This window comes from Oncorhynchus mykiss, chromosome 8 (assembly GCF_013265735.2).
Source record: "Oncorhynchus mykiss isolate Arlee chromosome 8, USDA_OmykA_1.1, whole genome shotgun sequence".
In the NCBI taxonomy this organism is placed as follows: domain Eukaryota; kingdom Metazoa; phylum Chordata; class Actinopteri; order Salmoniformes; family Salmonidae; genus Oncorhynchus; species Oncorhynchus mykiss.
This window is the reverse complement of record NC_048572.1, coordinates 49,951,698-49,971,682: the sequence shown is the minus strand read 5'-3', so window position 1 is coordinate 49,971,682 and position 19,985 is coordinate 49,951,698. Positions and strand designations below refer to the sequence as shown.

The 19,985-nt window shown below is 42.6% G+C and overlaps 1 protein-coding gene across 1 annotated transcript; it reads left to right on the top strand.

The window, feature by feature from the left end:
- The first annotated feature begins 1,600 nt into the window (after window positions 1–1,600).
- Window positions 1,601–6,769, top strand: LOC110530012. The gene is made up of 5 exons (XM_021612768.2): window positions 1,601–1,755; window positions 2,748–2,833; window positions 4,151–4,195; window positions 4,487–4,611; window positions 4,929–6,769. The coding sequence occupies exons 2-5, from the start codon at window positions 2,767–2,769 to the stop codon at window positions 6,210–6,212; spliced, it is 1,521 nt and encodes a 506-aa protein (XP_021468443.2). The 5' UTR covers window positions 1,601–1,755; window positions 2,748–2,766; the 3' UTR covers window positions 6,213–6,769.
- Window positions 6,770–19,985: the final 13,216 nt, after the last annotated feature.

Below are 19,985 nucleotides of genomic sequence, written 5' to 3'. Positions count from 1 at the left end.
CACACTTAACCAGCATGGCTACCACAGCATTCTGCAGCGATACGCCATCCCATCTGGTTTGCACTTAGTCCCACTATCATTTGTTTTTCAACAGGACAATGACCCAACACACCTCCAGGCTGTGTAAGGGCTATTTGACCAATAAGGTGTGATGGAGTGCTCCTACTGTACTGTGATTTATTGCATAGGACACATTTAGACTTTTCCAGATCCAGGAATGGAATCTTTCCTGACCTTAGAATGAACCGTTTTCCTGTCCACAAATATATATTTTTTTAATCAAGTGTGGATGACGATGGGTCTGTTCAGGAGGGTGCAGAACACAGAACATTATAGAACATTCAATGTATTGGGTAGAACAGATGATTGTCTGCCATGTAAGCCTAGATAATCATGACGTCTCTATTCATTACATTTCTAGCTGCACATTTCAGAATGTTTCACCTCATTGATTAGACCCCAATGTATGTATTACTCTCCTGTTGGTGGTATGCAGTTCAACATATGAACATGCAAGAGAACACAGATGAAAAACTGCTTACTGTACATGAAAGTGGAGGCAGGGCCTCATCATTTTTACAACAAGGGTCTGGTTTTTTATGATTTGTTTTTCTCCACAAGTGGTATGAAACCACTTTATGGGCTTTGCACACACATCGCTTGCCATGATTTTTCCAAGAATATAAAATGTTGACATATTTATATTATGGTACTATTAACTTATAGTTATTTTCAAGGCAACTGGTTCATTGACCTATGCAAAATGCACCCTTTAAGGGGAATATTGAGCATGTAATGTTTTCACTTAGCTGATTATCCATATTCTATACTATATACTATGCAAATGTAGAATAGCCCTTTTTAAAACATTTGCTTGTGAATGGTTTATGGAGCGTCTACGAAGGCCTTCTGTAGGGTCATTATAGGCTTCATAAAGCCTTTCAAGTTGATTCCAATGAGACCAGCGGAACTGACCTGGTTCTACGTGGCCTTTTCCCAGGCACCAGTCAGAGCTGAGTTGGCAGTGTGCTAATAAAGGCCTCTACTTCATTAGTGTTTCCAGGAAGTACAGTGTAAGAGGAAAGATTGGTGCAGTGGGATATATAGGACCGGCTAATGACTAGGGCTGTCTTTACAAACCTGCTGGAGACACAGAACATAGAGATATATAATAGTAGAACGTATGCTAGATGTAAGGCTGAGTGAGGGACCTTTTCGTTGTGTTATTCCAGACTCAACACAGAGATAAGTTGACTGGTTTTAGGGTTTACTGAGAGAATCATGCTGCCCGAATCAGCTCCAAGATCCAGAATAATGGCCATTCTATCCAAAGACATTGTTGGTTGATTTTTATTGGGAGCAATCCAGATGCCCCACATCTTAACCCTAAATTCCAAATCGATGTCAATAAATAAGCTATACATCAAAACTTACACCTCGTTTATCCGTAAAAAAAAAAAAATCCAGGGGTCTTGCTGTTCAGTGCGGTTAATTACAGGCCCCCTATTGGTCAGTCAGCCAGTGGTGAAAGAGCCAATCCTGGAGTGCGTAACAGCATGCTCGAGCCGTAAGACATGCCTTTTGTTTTTAATGATCAAGAGGCTCTTTAAAAATGTTACCCTCTCCCATACAGGGGGGCAGTGAGGTAGGGTGTACACACAGCTCGGTTAGCGACACCCACTAAACCAATCAACCCAGAGAGCCACTGGCTCCTTGAGGCCGTACCAGGAGGGCAGAACTTCAGTTGAACAACAGGTAAGTCATGGATTACAACGCTTGAGGATGTGATGATTGCAACACAATGATGTGCTTATAAATGTGTAATGTATGCTAATGTATACTTTATCAAAAAAAAGTTCATTTTAAATGGTTTACTTCACCATGGTTAAAGCTAGGCTTATTTTGTACCAAGTTATTTGTGTGATATGTTAGTGTCAGTCAGTAACAACATGCAAAGTTTACTTTTGAGAATCTTCAATGATTCAGTTGTTGGTTTGGGAGGGAAGCTGAAGATGTATTTTCATGGATAACAGATAAATAAGTAAAGTTATATTCTGTCAAGTCAATCCCTCCATCAGTGGTAAAGCCAATAGCTGGAATACATAGGATATCAGTACATTTACATGTTCTTCAAAATCCTTTGAAGACTTAAAAAATATGAGAAACTATGGTCTTGTCTGACCTGGCTGAGAAGTTACTGACCATTTGGTGCTCTATGATTAGTGCAATGCTCCAAGTTCAGCTGTCGTCAACGTTCAACCTTGATAGAACAACCAAATTAAAATGATAGTTTTAATTATTGACCCTTGACAGGACCACTACTTGGGCCTGAATAAACAAGTTTATGAATTTTACATGACCGTACACAAGCAGACATTTGGTGCGGTAGGGGAGGCGTTCGGTACTTGCCAATCATTGTTACATGGTGCAGGACGTGCTGAAAGGAGAACACCATTGTTACATTTGATAATAAAGTTTGAATAAGCCATTATAAATGCTTATAAATCTCTGTACAAATGTTTAATATAAATTGCATATATGACATTCTTAAATGAATTGTAACGCTTAAATGCTTATGCATGTTTATAAATGTTCACAAATGAGGAAATATTCATTTATTAAAGTTCTTTAATGCTTATTCATGAAAATGTGTATAAAGCTTCACCCATTTCTAGCATGGTCAGGAATAACTTCCACCCTCCCAATGGTTCCTTATAAAGACTGAATATTCCCAACTTTGCCCTCAGGAAACAGATAAAGCAGAATATGGCGCGGACAGGAAGGCTAATGTTTTCCCTCATATCCACCGGAATTATTGTAGTGTTATTGCCAGGTGAGTGAGACTTCTGCGCTCTAGCACTTTCTGTTTTTATTTGATTTGATTAGGATCCCCATTGGCCAACGCCCATGGCAACAGCTTGTCTTACTGGGGGTCCGACATAATGAAAAATATGACAATTTACACACATTTAATAAACATGAGCATGCGGGTGTGTGAGGGTGTGCATCTATCAGCTACACGTACCTGTCAGTAAATACACACGACAAGTAGGTCAACTTGGTGGAGAGGCGTTGTACTATGAGGTATTGCTTTATACATGGGAGATGGGAGTTCCACGCAGTCATGGCTCTGTACATTATTGAACTGTTTCTGAAAGACATGCTTGACTGATTGTCTGACCGAAAGAAAAAATAGATCACTTTATATCAGTCACTTTACAGTTGACCAAAGGCATTGTACAAGTAGATTGTAATTCATACCACACATGGATGTTAGCACACAGTCATTTATTTTCAATGTCACTAAAATGACAGGCTGTTCCTACACCAGATACAACCAGTGCATGTACTGTAGATGACAACTTGCCAGCCATCGGGGCATAACATACAACTTCTTATGTATATCAGAACTTTTTCACAACCCCACCATAAAAATACATACAGTACACCTCTGATGCCTTGGAGCGGCACTTTAGCATCATTAGTAAAGGTGAGGCCTCGGCAGACGTCTCACCACACCTGAACTAGCTGACGGGGCGTTTTTCCCCCTTCTGCCAGTAAACATCTGAAAGGAAACCCCTGGTGCTTTTAATGTATGGAGACACGGTGTACCGAACCTCGGAACATGTTCCACTCCTAAACATCTTAGTTTACAGTTGAGGTTTAATTGGGTGGGATGGAGTGAGGGGGGGGGGGGGGGGGGGGGGGCTTTTGGGCATGCTGCCCAATGCTCTTTGTAGTTTTACCGTTTCCACTGACTTCCAGTGGAACCCCGTGCAGTAGCACACAAACTCAGGCCCTTCAATCCTGTTCAAAGTGACTGGAGTGTGGGTGTGTGTGTGTGTGTGTGTGTGTGTGTGTGGGGGGGGTTATGTATTTATGTTGGAAGGGTGTGTCTAGGTGTGTGTACGTGTGAATATGTATGTATGTTGTGACGTGTCTGTGCGCTTGCATGCATTAGCGTGTGTGTGTATGTGTGCCTGCCGCCGTGTGTTTTTAGGTTAATCGGAAAAATGCGGCCTGGGCTGTACCTCTAAGGTTCGTCTCCTGCCGTGCACTCCCAGGGGTCGAGCAGAGCCAGCATTTTACCTCATCTGGGGGACACAACATCTGGTTCCTGTCGACTCATGTCCCTACTGTTGTTTTACAGAGTTTCTGGGGGCCGGCCCGGTGAGGCAGAATGCGAAGAAGGAGGGTGAGTGAGGGGGACTGGTTTGTAGGGGACAACAAGGGGAACATGGATATTAGCATGCATACTACTGGACAGTATGTCATTTCAAAATATTTTCAGACATTACCAGCAAACTCACTTACTGTGATATTTATATGCATGTACACACATCCTTACAGTACATACACAAATACTAAGTCATGTACTCACACATACTTGTGTACTGGTGTACTGGTGTTTCTTTACTCTAATATGGCACTTTTTGAGTCCACATTATCTTCTTAATATGTGCTGTCTTTCTCTCTCTTGTTCCAGCATCTGCAGTATCCAGTGATGTCCGCAGCAAGAGGAGTCTTACCGTTCCCATTCCTGTCCTCAAGAGTCTTCCTGACTTCTGGGGATGGTACAAGTTCTTCATGGATACTGGTAACCAGGAAGGGGTGAGTGGCAAACATTCCACAATCATTTTTGTTTTTAGTGAGTGTACTTTTGGTTTGACACTTACCTTTTATATTCATCCTGCACATACACTTCACTTCGTTCACTTGTAGATAAAGCGGCACTTTGTACGTCACCTGCCTCCAGTACCATCTTCATTGGCCCGTAGTAACAGTCTTGATTGAGCTTTCCTTGCACTATGTAATAGTCAAAAAAGTGAACTTCAACCCTCTGGCATTCCAGGCAGGCTCAATCAAACATACCATTTGAACCAAGGATCTGATGGGAGTCTTGTCTTTCCCCTGTCTTCACCTTATAGATAGAGCACCTGGACAAGATGTACCTGACCTACCTGCAGAACAAGCACCGTTCCGAGGAGGGTCCCACCTTCACCCATTACCTCACCCACCTCAGTGCTATCTACAAGACTGGCGCCGACTCCGACGACCCAGAGTGTATCGCCGAGTCCACCAGCAAGCCCAAGGCCAAGGTGGTGATGCCCGTGCCTGTCAAGACCGCCACAGTCAAAGTATGCAACCCTTATATCGACCCCTACTGCCCCTTCCCCATGATCCCTAAGATTGCCGCCCCAGCCACAGTCAAGGCCGCCCCAGTGCCTGTCCTGACACCCCTCCCGCCGCACCCTCAGAAGACCCCCACAGGGTTCTACTACTATGCCCCAGTCCTGGAGCCCTTCCTCACCGCCGAGCAGAAGATGGAGCTGCTGCGCATCTGCAACCCCGACGACACCGAGTGTCTGCAGTACCACTTGCGTGCCGCCTATGGCTATAGGCCCGCTCCTGGACCCGCCCCGTCCTACGCCGCCCTGGGCTGCGATCCCACCGAGGACCCCTATTGCCGGCCAAAGCTGGTGAAAAAAGCCCCCTCCAGCTTCTACAACATGTACCCCACCTGCGACCCGGCCACCGATCCCCTGTGCATGGCTAGCATGGCGGCCCCATCTCCCGCTGCCAAGGAAGCCCCCAAGGAGCAGCAATGCAACCCCCTCTTCGACAAGGGCTGCAACCCCCTCACTGCCACCAAGTTGGCCGGCCTCACCAAGCCCGTCCTGGAGAACACACCCAAAGACAAGTCGGCGCCCGGCACTCAGGCGTGTGACCCGCGCTATGACCCATTCTGCCTGCTAGGTGCCACCGCTGCCCTCCATAAGGCTCCCCCCATGCTGCCCCAGTACCGGATCCACTCCCGCCTGGGCGTCCTTGGGAAGACCAAGGAGGGCCATGACTGCTACGTGCACTACGATAAGGGCTGCACGCCCTCGGAGGCCAGTGATGAACCCAACGCCCCCGTCGCACCCCAATGCCACCCCTATGACTTTACCTGCAATGGAATGTCTGCCCCTTCTCCCCTCACCGCTGAGGCCGACAAGCCCAAGAGTGGCGTGATCCTGCCCGATCCTGACTGTGACCCCGAGTACGACTACAGCTGCCGCCTGCGTCGTGCTGAGGATGCCTCCGCCGCAGCAGAACCAGTGGCCAAGGATGAGCCAGTGCAGCAGGATGCTGCCCCCGAGTATGCCGTCCCACAGTTTGAAGACTTCCTCAGAAGCTACATGGCCATGGATCAGTACAGGAAGAAGTAAACACAAACACAAATCTCAACTAGATATCTAAATAGCTAGAACCGGAGGAAAGTGATACAAGTTCATATGTTATACATACACACACTCAGTCCTCCCAAGGTGCTAACACATCTCTAATGGTCAAATACTGCTAAAGCAGGACGACTAGGGTCATCAGAAAAATCCATACCTGCAATAGTGAATCAGATTCGCTCAGTTACATTGCCTGAAGGTGTATTATTTTACCGTCTGTGATATATGTGGGGAACCCAACATGAGTCCCTCTAAGTTTTATGAGCCCATAGAAGACTATGTGAAAGGTGTGCATTAAATACTAGGCTTGTCTCTAGAAAATGTATGTGTTTGTAGAATAGGGGAAGCTAGCATACTTGAAGACTGATCTGTGCCTATGTATGTTTTCTATGGTTGTACATTGTCTATTTCTAGTTTATTGTGAACATAGTGTCTCTTGTGTGTATTTAATGTTGTTTTCATAGCTTTTCTAAAACCTATTAACCTCAAACCCTTCCTCTGGTTAGATTTTTTTTTAAAGTTCCAAATAAAACATTTTAAAACAAGCTCCCATTTTCCTATGGAAACAGTTAATACCCCCAGTACACAATGATATATCACAGTGGTATCTGAGAGCGTGTGACAACGCACATGAAAACAGAAAAGGTAATTGCTGGCTAAAATGCCGTACTAGCAAACATGTTCAGCATTTTAGCGATAAGAACAATCACTGCTGGTCATCCCCTGAATTCAACAGTGGTGTTAGAAGTGGGACCCAGTGGTGTGGTAAGGTCATTGTTGGCGTGCCCAGGTAGTTAGAATACGTTTCAATATCATGACAAGGCTTCTTTCTATGTGATGACTGAAACAGAGCCATATAAAGATTCAGATCTTTATCAACGCAACATGCAACAATTTAAAATATTTTACTGAGCTACAGTTTCATATTAGGAAATCAGTCAATTGAAATAAATTAGGCCCTAATCTATGGATTTGACATGACTGGGAATACAGATCTGTTGGTCACAGATACCTTTTAATTAAACGGCAGGGGCGTGGATCAGAAAACCAGACACCTCCTTCGCATAGAGCTGATCAGGCTGTTGATTGTGGCCTGTGGAATGGTGTCCCAATCGTCTACAATGGCTGTTCAATGTTGCTGGATATTGGCGGGACCTGGAACTCGACGTCGATCTAGAGCTTCCCAAACATGCTCAATGGGTGACGTCTGGTGAGTATGCAGGCCTTAGAAGAACTGGGACATGGTCAGCTTCCAGGAATTGTGTACAGATCCTTGCAACATGGGGGCCGTGCATTACCATAGTGAAACATGAGGTAATGGCAGCGGATGAATGGCACGACAGGATCTTGTCACGGTATCTCTGCATTCAAATTGCCATCGATACAAGACAATAGTGTTAGTTGTCCGTAGCTTATGCCTGCCCATACCATAACGCCACTGCCACCAAATTTGAGATAAGTATGTTGTGCTTATGGAACATGTCTGGGATCTTTTATTTCATCTTGGAACCAATGCTTTACATGTTGCGTTGATATTTTTGTTCAGTGTAGGACACATAACATTTATTTACACACAGACATGGACTCTGCACATATGGGTCTTCTTATTCCTTGCACTGGAAGGACTGAAACCAAATGGACATATTACAAACCTATGCTCCTGACTGAGCAGCATAGAAGGAAATGCTACAACTGTATGAGTTTTACAGGTATCAATTTGCTTTACCCGCAGCCGTCGGCAATGGGAGGCTTCCCCAGGTTTTTCAACGGTCACCAGATGTAGCAAACATTCTGGCCTCAAGGTGTACGCTGCTGCTGACATTTTAAAACCAGGACGCAGTGGAAGACTGTAATAACTACCTGAATCCAAATTGTGCTCCTGGAAGCCTGTGGAAATATGCCCTAAATTGCAGGTGTGGTCTTGTAAATGTTTGGTTTCTGGTGTGTTTCTGCTGGTTGAAGGGAGTTAGCAAGGAACATCTCCGCCAGGGGATGCTATACTGAGGCTACCTTCGATTTCCTGCCAACTAAGTGTCTATTTTCTCAGAAGGTTTGAAAACCACAACTCATTAGTGAAAGTATAATATCTGTCACACCCTGATCTGTTTCACCTGCTGTATTGTCCAATTGGAATTCATATTATCAAATTAAATCAAATTAAATGTATTTGTCACATACACATGGTTAGCAGATGTTAATGCGAGTGTAGCAAAATGCTTGTGCTTCTAGCTTGTGCTTCTAGTTCCGACAATGCAGTATTATACTAGTGGTATACTATTATATGAAATGATATGCATATACTAACGTTATATAATTCATATTATACTAACATTATGCTATTATATTAGCATTATACTTTTTGCTTCATGTTATGCTCATATATTAATTTAGAATAATTACTCATCCAGGTTGAGGATAGTGCATCTGCAGTGGAAAGATGTAGATTGAGCCAGAGCCAGGTTGCCACTGCCACCCCAATTTTTAAGCATTTTAAGAGGCCGAAGTCAGGGGACCTAGATATGTTTTTTAGTTTCCACCTCCAACAAAAGTGAAACGTCTGTAGTATAGAAGGTTTTCTTTTGTGAAGATGGGACCAACAGGAAGTAGCTGTCATACAGTGAAGAGAACCATGCTTTATTCTGCTTCGTTTGTGTGGCATTTGCAAAGCCCACAGAGAACAGCCCTTTCATGAACGGACTGGAAGTGTATCCATCAGAGAGTGGAAGAGCATGAGAAGAGCATTATGCATAGCGGTCATGCTTAGGCCTACTTTCTAAGGTCCTCCAAAGATAACATTGAGAGCCTGCTCATCGGCAGTCAGATGTCTGCTCATAGAGAGCAAGGTTGCAGAAGATGGCAAGTGCTAGAGCGCGTTATAGATGTTGTTAAAGTCATAGGCAAAAGGTTTCTGAGCCACAGAGGCATGCAGTCTGAAGCAGCTTATACGCTAGAAGACAGCAGCATTGACCATGGCAACTTTTTAGAGATGATCATTCTGCTGGGAAAGTATGACATGTGTATGAAAGAGCATCTCACTGCCTGCATGAGTCTGGGTCAAGAGGGGTCAGAGGCTCTCTAATCACTCTATTATCAAAGACTACCATCGATAACGTCATACCACCATCAGGCCACCATAGCAAGTGAAATCCAGGAAGCTAGTATGTTTCCAGTTCAGGTTGACAGGACGTTACAACACAAGATCAATGCTCTGTCATAGTCAGATATGTGACAAACGTCATCCACGAGAGGCTTGTGGCTGTGGTGAAATGCGAGGCATCCACTGGACAATACTTTGTCCAGGTACAGAGTGAAGTACTGGAAAACATGAAGCTTGACATCAGCAAGTGCCTTGGCAATTCCACTGATGGAGCCTCCAGTATGCAAGGCCAGTATAAAGGCATCTCTGCCCTGCTCTCTGCAAAGTCCACCACTCAAGTGCATGTGTTGTGCTATGCACATATTTTGAACCTTGCGTTGGCAGACACAACAGTGTCTTGGCAGTGTGGGTCACTTTTTTTCTCCCATTAACAACATAGCTGTGTTCTTCCGGGAATCCTACCAGAGGATGAACATTGGGGAGAAGGAGAGCGAGGACCCAAGACACAGACGTCTGGCTCCAACTGGAGCTTTTGGAAATCCAGATGAGGGTCTGTATTTCGATGTCCTTCTCACTCTTTCAACCATACGAGATCAGGAAAAACATCAACACCACTGCACGGGTCAAGGCACAAGGATACATTGAGGGGGTTGCTGAAGTGTGAAACAACACTTACAGCTCAGGTATTCCTCCGGATATTTCAGGTCACCTCGTCACAGTCTCAAGATATCTTCAAACAAGTGGAATGGACATTCTGTCTGCACATCGTATGGTTGTGTCCACAGAGGAACAGCTGAAAGGAATGGCAAGAGATTTTTGAAAAAGTCAAGTCTGCTGCAGACATTTGCTCAGTGGAGCTCGAGACCACTCTGCCTACGAAAAGGTCTCGAAAAGAAGAAAAAACATGCCTGGAGAGATGGCACAAGATGAAACTTTTACTGGGGCAGAGAGCGCACACCGGATCGGTGTCCTTAATCAAATTCTGGACACAGTTATAGATGGCATCCATCGGCGATTTCTGAGTAATGGCACTTTGTATGCCGACATGGCTCTTCTGGACCCTAAACACTTTAGTCAGCTAACATCCAGTGCCAGTGGCCTTCCACAGACAGCACTTCAACAACTAAGCAAATGTTTCATCAAATTTGACAGCAGAGCAACGGTGGACAATGTACAGAGTGAGCTCATGAGACTGGCAGAACAGTGGACTAGGTTAAAAACAATCGAGATTTGAAGAATGCACAACCAGGACTACGGAGGATCATGACCTGAAGGAAAAGAGGTGGAGATGGTGAACAAGAGCTTTTCATCTTGCAAGGACTGTCCAGTATGTTGCAACAGTATTCTTAGTCAGTACAACCTACTTATTGACTGACGCGTACCACATCCCGGGCCTTGTTTACAAGTTCCTACTTACCTTGTCAGTAACCCAGGTAGCTTCCGAGCGGAGCTTCTCTACTCTGAAATTCCTCAAGAGTAGGCTCTATCTCAACAGCACCTGGAGGCTTTTATGCTCATGGCTACTGAGCGAGATGTTTTAATGGCCCTGGACAGTGACCTGGTTATAGATGGCATTGCTGAGAGAAGTGAGCTGCTGCAGAAATGGCTAATTTAAGGAGGTAGGAAATATTTTTATTTTTGCATTTTATTCCATGACTTGCCTGCTGCTCACCAATCTTTTCACCAACACATTTCTTCCTGTATTATTCATTTCTCTGCTCAGATGGTTCCAGAGATTCTTGCCACCTTGCTGACACATTGTGCCAATATGTGTTCCTTCTAGCCAGCCTCCTCCTAAGAGCAACACGTTGCCCTTGTTTTATTTTACATCTATTTTTCATCTATTTTATTTTTTATATTTTTCATCTATTTTACATAAAGTGTGGAGTGGGCAGTGGTCTATCGTGGGGGGGGGGGGGGGGGGGGGGGGGGGGGGGGTTGGTGGGCCGGTCTGAGTCAAAAAGTCCAGGGCCATTTTTCATTCCCATTCCGTCCCTGTCTGACACCACCTGATATAGAGGTTCTGGATGGCAGGGAGCTCAGCCCCAGTGATGTTCTGGGCGCACTAGGAGTGGAGAATTTTCCGAAAACGATTACGCAAGTTTTTTTGGTACTTATCATCCATCAGGAAAAGGTCATTTCCAGCAGCCAGCACACATAACTGTGTGCTCTAAACAACTATTGGCTAGTTCTTCTGTCTGTAAAGAAACAGGCGGGGAATAGGTTGAGCCTGCTGCAACGATTAGATTATAACAAGCCGCTCTCATTTCCCCATCTCCCAGTCGCAAGTCTCCCCTTCTCCAAACATTATGTGTGAATCAGAACCTGTAGCTAGTCATTTGTTGTTAAATTTAGTTATTTCCTGTCGACTTTACTGATGTCACGGTTATTTTTGTCTGTCTACGTGCAAACGTTTTGCACCTCTCAAAAGTGAAACAATATATGGGGCAAGCGAATTAGCCTACTTTCATCTAAATCTGCCTGGAATAAATGCAGACAGTAGTAGTCAGCCATGCATTAGGCTATTTATTAGCCTATTCCGTTGATAATTTAATAGGACTAAGTAAGTAAATCATGTGCATTTTCATCTGTCGGGGTCGTTTACCTTTGAACAATGTGTGTGAATGAGTGAAGGAAAATAACGATACGCTCTGAGTGATAGCACAGTAATGCATACTTGAAGTATTGGCTTTACCTACATTTAAAGTGCACTTCCGGGTTTTCCGAGTAAATCCGATTACGAGTATGACGAGATTGGCACACCCCTAGTCCGCACCATCCTCTGTGGCGATTTGCGGTCGAGTGCGGTGCGTTTGCCATACCAAATGGTGATGCTGCCAGTGAAGATGCTCTCGATGGTGAAGCTGTAGGACTTTTTGAGGATCCTCTTCACGACTGTTCAGGTGTGGGGAACGTGTTAAGTCCTTAGTGATGCGGACGCCAAGGAACTCGAAGCTTTCAACCCGCTCAACTACAGCCCCGTTGATGTGGATGGGGGCATGCTCCCCCCCTTTTTCCTCTATTCCACAGTAAGCTCCTTGGTCTTACTGATGTTGAGGAAGAGGCTGTTGTCCTGGCACCACACTGCCAAATCTTTGACCTCCTCCCTGTAGGCTGTCACATTGCCTTTCGTGATTAGACCTAACACCGTCATGTCGTCAGCAAACTTGTGTTGCTGTTGGAGTCATGTGTAGCCATGCAGCCGTGGGTGAACAGGGAGTACACGAGGGGACAATGCCACCAATGGGACTTATAAAACTGTAATATCTTACGTTTCACCGAGTCGTGGCTGAATTACGACACGGATAATATACAGTTGGCGAGTGGTGGGGATGTGTGTCTATCTGTCAATAACAGCTGGTGCGCGATGTTTAATATTAAAGAGGTCTCGAGGTATTACTTGCCTGAAGTAGGGCTTGCAAACTATTACGGACTACAAAGGGAAACCCAGACACGAGCTGCCCAGTGACACGAGCCTACCAGATGAGCTAAATATTTGTTATACTCGTTAGAGGCAAGCAACACTGACGCATGCATGAGAGCACCAGCTGTTCCGGATGACTGTGTGATCACGCTCTCCGTAGCCTATGTGAGCAAGACCTTTAAACAGGTATACATTCTCAAGGCCGTGGGGCCAGACGGATTACCAGGACGTGTACTCAGAGCATGCACGGACCAACTGGAAATTGTCTTCACTGACATTTTCAACCTCTCCCTGACACTATTGTCCCTGTGCCCAAGGAAGCGAAGGTAACCTGCCTAAGTGACTGCCGCCCCGTAGCATTCACGTCAGTAGCCATGAAATCCTTTGAAAGGCTGTTCATGGCTCACATCAACACTATCACCCCTGAAAACCCTACACCCCTCTAATTTGCATACCGCCCCAACAGATCAACAGATTATGCAATCTCAATATGAGGTTTTTTGAATTATTACATTTTTATTAAACTTTTAATCTACTTTCTCTTTTGAATTATTTGCACATCAAACTAGCTAATTAATATATATATATATATATATATATATATATATATATATATATATATATTGGAAAATTCCCCCTCCCCAACTCCTTTGCCCTTTGCCCCTGCGTGGGCGCACGCTGCACATCGTGCTGCAGCCGAACGGTAATGTAGTAGTCCCTAGTGGCTCCCTTTTGAGTTGCATATGTCATCTCACGGTCAGGTACAGGTTAAAGGCTTCAATTCAACCGTTTGTCATTAGGCCTAAGAGGTAAAGACTAGTTTGATTGCTTCAACAGCATGGCGAATGAGCTGATTTACATCATCTACATTCACTGTCATCAGTTGATATCCCCCCCCTCTTCTCTTTGAGCAGTAGACTTGCTTAGAATGGGATGAGTGATTTTGCAGAAAATAAAGCCTATGCTAATTAATATATGATTACTTTATTTCCAAAATGCTTTATCCACCAATTGTTTTATATTTTGTTTACAATAACTGATTGATTATGGATACCTCCATGTGTGTGTACAATATTACTGTTCTCAGATGTTTTCTTTGTGCATTTGAGACGTGTTTTAAATGTATTTTATTTATTTCACATTCTTAAAATAAAGTGGGGATCCTAACTGACCTAAAACAGGGAACTTTTTGCTAGGATTAAATGTCAGGAATTGTGAAAAACTGAGTTTAAATGTATTTGGCAAAGGTGTATGTAAACTTCCGACTTCAACTGTCTATACAGGCCTGTGTTTAGTTTATGGTTGTGTTCTCAACCCTTGTTCTCTTATTCCTCTACACACTACACTGAAGTTTTAAATATTCCTTTAGGTGCTTGTGAGCCTGAGGACACCACCTGTCATCCTGAACTTCCCGCTGACCACCTGAACTACATCATCTGCTGGACATGGGTCTATGCTCATGGTCTCCTGTTCTTTCGTACCTCTGTGTTAGTTATATTTATAATGTTTTACTGCCACCTAGTGGGATATATATGTTTTAACAACTGTGCAACATCTGGCTGAAGTCCTAAGGGATGTGAGAATAAGGAAGTTGGAAGAGGGAGGGGAAAGGTATAGGCTTTATTCATAGGACCACCAGGAGAGGAGTGTTGACTCCACTGGGACCAGGCAAGGAGTATCGACCGCCCCGGGCTTGATTATTGACATTTGGACAGACTCTGGAATCAGTTTGCCAATAATCCCAGAAGTAGGTAGACTAAAGAAATTGGAATTGACCTCTGGAGTAGATGCACTGCAGACTCTGAAAAAGGAACTTCCCCACAACTTGCACATCACATGCATGACTTGTTCAGAGCTTGCTACTGTAACTAACCATACATCCCATCCTTTCACTCTGCTAATCTTTAATATAGTCAATTTAGTATAAATTGGGTGTGGACAGGAAAAAGAACAGGGACAGAACAAGTACATGTACGAGTCAATTTAAGAGGGGGAAAGAAAGAACAGGAGTTGGTGTTGTAGCATATTTTAGTTGGGAAATAAAAAAAGAACGAGTAAGGCTTCAGGACAAAGAGTAGGAGGGGGGAGATATACTGTATGACTTTGCCAGAGACTGTGAGCAGGTAATGTGTGTGTGTGTGTGTGGGGGGGGGGGGGGGGGGTACATTAGTGCCGCACAAGTCTGCTCAACGCTACGGGGTCTTTCTATAAACTAGGGTGCCAGTGAAGATTTCCTAGACTGGACAACTTGTTACAGCTGTTGATAAGTCATTTATAATAATTGGCAATGTTTTTTTAATGTCAATACATGAAGATAAAAATGGGGGGATCATAGCTATATTTAATCAAATTAATGAGTTGATTTAACCCTTTATCACGATTGGTGTCTTGATGGATTTGTCCAAAGTAGTGTGACATAAAACCTTTATTTTCTGTCCATGTATTTATGGAAGTGTAAGTTGTCATATCATATATTAAGCATTAATCAGTTCAATTAGACATTGTACTGTAAGAATCCTGGATCTAGCTGTTGGGACAGTTTTTTGTATAACTACGTAACATTTTGTGTCTCCTTATGTTACGGCGTGAAAATTGTTTTCATGTATGCAAAATCGAATGCTTCAAACCAAAAGAGTCACCTTACCTTGATACTTAAAACCTAAATTGATACTGTTATCAAGGCGGTTCTTCAAAATTAGTCATACTACTTGTTGGATGCGCATTTGGTGTTGAGCTGTTTAATTACAGCGGAATATTTTCACACATCATCTGATCCAATAAGGACTTTTCTGAATGACAGTCAAGTGATGAACAGCTACTGTGATAGCTCATGCGACGCAACAACAGTCCAACTGCTGGGGGGGGGGGGGGGGGGGGGGAAGGTGTTCACGAGTAATGTCCAGAATATTTTGGTGTTTCATTCGATACATGGGTGAAGACAGTTGTGCCTGGATCCATATTGGATCCAATATCTCTAGCGAATTGATGTTGATCATCTGTTGTCTGCTTAATTTACAGCAGGGTCTCGTTAGATTTAACAGAGAAATTATTAAAGTAATGATGTCATGTTTTCAGATGTTTTTGCGCCTCGGATTAGACAGTCTACTGTGCGCTATTGAGTAGGATATACTTTTGCGCAACAGCCAAAACTATTCCTATGAATTATTCTGGATATGGTGGGTTTCTTCACAATATGACCTGGTATTGAAATAACATGACAAATACATTTTGGTTTCCATGTTACACCTGCAATTTTAAACAAAACAAGGATCTTGATGGAGACTACTTGAATTTGAATTTGAAGCTCAGAAATTAAATTACTGAAATAGACCTACCTTGAAAATCAGACATATCCTTAGTGGAAGGGTCTTATACTATCTTCTCTGTGGCGGTAAAACCATGTGCGGTTTTTATAAGCACGAGAACATTTGATGGCTTCAACTTGGCTTTCCATACAAATCCTTCGATTAAAAGGAACCTGGTTTTTGGTCACTTTCTCATAAAAATAGCGATGGTGAGATTCAAACGGTGAGATTAATGCTACCCCTATTCATGACTTTATTGTGTCCCTGTGTCAGCTACATTGGCTACAGGAAGATCGCCATGCATCCACAAGCTCCAAATCCATTGAAGCGGCGGGAAACAAACAAAAGTGGCCAAATTTCTCACAAAACGGATCAAAAATGTAATCACAGATAATTATAAGTGAGCAGGAGAACTTATAAATTGGCTGCAATAATTACAAGGACTTTTCAACCACAAAATCTATTTAGTCAGGCAATGTCCACATTATTCTCACATATTTTAGAATGTAATAATCATTTGAATATTAATGCATTGGCAAGGCCTAAAAAAATGTGGTAATGGCTTACTTTTTTGACACTTCTTGTATGTTTTTTTAACATTGAGGTCCTTGAAAATTACAATGAAGTGTTTGAAAAAGTCTTTGAATTTGACTTGGCAATGTATTTATGAACCCTGCTTAAAGGATGTATAATCCTAGGCCTATGCTGTTGTATAGGTGGAGTTACAGTATTGGACAATTTGCATGTATTAACTTTTTTCCCCTCTGTGCATGTGGAACTGCATGACAAATGTTTCAAACCATTTTACATTTTTTCTATCCCAATGTCACACAATGGCCCCATTATTTATAGAAATAACCTAAAGCACTGCAACAGTAAAACACACAGACACGCATGCACACAAATACATGTGCACACACACATTCTCTCTGTCTCCATCTCTCCCCCCTGTAGAGGACTTTGGGTTCCTCCCTGATCGATACAGTGCATTTTTCACAGCAGTGGTCTGGTGTCTTCTTTCAGGTCCTCTCATCGATCTGCCATGAACAGACGCCAGCCAGGGTCCTCTTCTGTCTGCATAAGGGTGGCAATGGCATCAGTCATGGTGTGTTGGTGTGGACGGGTACAAACTGTCACCCATTCGTTCTCTGTCTTCTTTCTCTCCCAATAACTAACCCCCCACAATGGTAGACAGCCCCAGGTGTGCTCTAACAAACCCCTAGTGTAACTAGATGGCCAATTGGAGGGAAAGGGAGGTGGTATGACTCCCTTCTCTTTTTGACTGACAGACTGACCCCAGCCCCTCCCACCACCAGCTGGTGGCAGAGTTCCATATAAGGCTTTGTAGTTACACCCTAACGCAGTGGTCTGAAACTCCTGGTTTACAAGCCAAATCAAGCGTGCAAGTCACGTTATGCTGGCTTGCGAAGTGATGTGTATATTCCTATTGAAATACAGCCAGTGTGAGGATATCCAAAAATTGGAACTTTTAATCACTGCAACCTGCATTGAGAATGACTGCCAGGGTAGGGAAGATGGATCATTGAGACTACCAAAATAATTTAAACTAGAACAGCCATCTCAGTAATGGTGCAAAAAGTCCAACTACTAAGAGATTGGTTTAGTTTAGAAAAAGGTAGCTAACACTTTACTTGACACCCAGTGTCATAACATATTATGACAGTCATAATCATGTCATAACAGCTGACATAACGTGTCATAACCTGTCATAATGTGGTCATAACACTATCATGACTTATATATTTACGCCTGTTGTGACATGCATTGTGTTATTTTGCAGCTGGTTGTGACACCTCCATAGGAGTGTTAAACGCACATTTATTCAAATTACTTTTTTCCAGCCAAGAAATTCTTTACAGTCATGTTTTTTTCCATCACATTTTAAATCACTTGTAGAAAATACACTTCACGACCCTGTCATTGAAGCATTATGACCATCCTGTGTCACTTTACTTGGACTAAGAAAATACACTTTATGACACTGTCAAGAGGCATTATGACCATCATCATCATATAAGCCAGATAGGCCTACCACGTACATGCCCTTATGTCAGTCATCAGTCAAAAAGAGGGTGTCTTGTCCTGCTCCTGAGATCTGCTCCTGCATTCATCCCAGTCATCAGCAACAGAGAATTGGTGTAGGTGCATGTCTGATATCAATGCGTGCGCAATTATACATATAATTAAATATGGTCAATTTTTAAAAAAAAGCAAGTATATATCATAAACATACTGCTGACATGTGGCCTATGGTGTAATTTAATGTTTTGCCTTGTGTGGTAGGTTTTGACTCTCTTATGTAGGTGTCATAACCAGCCATAAAATAACTACCATGGTAGGTTTTGACTCTCTTATGTAGGTGTCATAACCAGCCATAAAATAACTACCATGGTAGGTTTTGTGGGTTTTTACACTCTTATGTAGATGTCATAACCAGCCATAAAATAACTACCATGGTAGGTTTTGACACTCTTATGTAGATGTCATAACCAGCCATAAAATAACTACCATGGTAGGTTTTGTGGGTTTTTACACTCTTATGTAGATGTCATAACCAACCATAAAATAACTACCATGGTAGGTTTTGTGGGTTTTGACACTCTTATGTAGATGTCATAACCAGCCATAAAATAACTACCATGGTAGGTTTTGTGGGTTTTTACACTCTTATGTAGATGTCATAACCAGCCATAAAATAACTACCATGGTAGGTTTTGTGGGTTTTTACACTCTTATGTAGATGTCATAACCAGCCATAAAATAACTACCATGGTAGGTTTTGACACTCTTAAGTAGATGTCATAACCAGCCATAAAATAACTACCATGGTAGGTTTTGTTGGTTTTTACACTCTTATGTAATGTCATAACCATAACGTGTTATAACGCTAGGTGTCAAGTAAAATGTTACTGTTATTTTTGTTTGTGTAGCATAACATGAATTAACTAATCAATGTACATGCAAAAACACAGGTATTGAAACAAACAATTATGAAAATCAACCTGCAATAGAGCATGCTGGGAAATATGATAATGATGGGTGTGGTTTTGAGCAAACATATTTTTGTAATTTTACTCAACAAGCTTGTTAAAATTCAGCTCACTTTGAGCAGAGTTAGTTGATTCAAAGTACAACTGTAAGGCAACCAGCGGCCATAGGATTGTGTCAACATTTGGGCATATAGTTGAACCAACATACAGTGTTGCCTTAAGGCAAACAGGAATTTAGTTTTTATTACATTCAGCTAGCTCACTGTGAACAAAGTGTGTAGAGTGAACAAATGCTTACACATTAGCTAAATGTTTTGACTTTCTGAAGTCCACCCAACTCACCAAATAACGCTGAATAAACAATTGGGTAAGTTGTCTTTTTTTTGTGTGGAGTTTGTCATTAGAAGTGATAATGACCAGGAACACATTGTTGGTGTTAGTCATTTGTGGGCTTTGGTAACTCCTCTGCACCAACCTGGACCTATTTACACCATACAACATTATTCATCCATATCCTCCTGAACCTTTCTGCTTCGGATCAGGCTCTTTAGCATTATCCTGGACCAATTTACAAACTAAACCAATAGCTTTCATGCAAATAATATGTATATTTGATATAAACGAGGGACTATAGCCAAAGCCAGATGCCCTGTGAGTTTGATTTGGCCATGGGGATCTATTTCAGCAGAGTCTGGAAACAAACATATTTTTTTATACCATCAGGAAACACAATCTGTTATCATAGTGTCCTATCAGAGTGCTGACTAGAAACCAAATAGTATACCGAATTGTATTTTCAAAAAAAAAACTGGGTTAAATGCATGGGAGTGAATTTGAGTTCAGTGTATTTGAGTATTTTAATATACGTCAAAATATTTAAATAAAATATATCTGAATACTTACTTTGAATGTATATGAAAGTAA

Coding starts and splice junctions, on each gene's coding strand:
- LOC110530012 (XM_021612768.2), top strand. CDS start 2,767: ATGGCGCGGACAGGAAGGCTAATGTTTTCCCTCATATCCACCGGAATT. Junction 2,834..4,150: donor TATTGTAGTGTTATTGCCAG/GTGAGTGAGACT, acceptor GTTGTTTTACAG/AGTTTCTGGGGGCCGGCCCG. Junction 4,196..4,486: donor GCAGAATGCGAAGAAGGAGG/GTGAGTGAGGGG, acceptor CTCTTGTTCCAG/CATCTGCAGTATCCAGTGAT.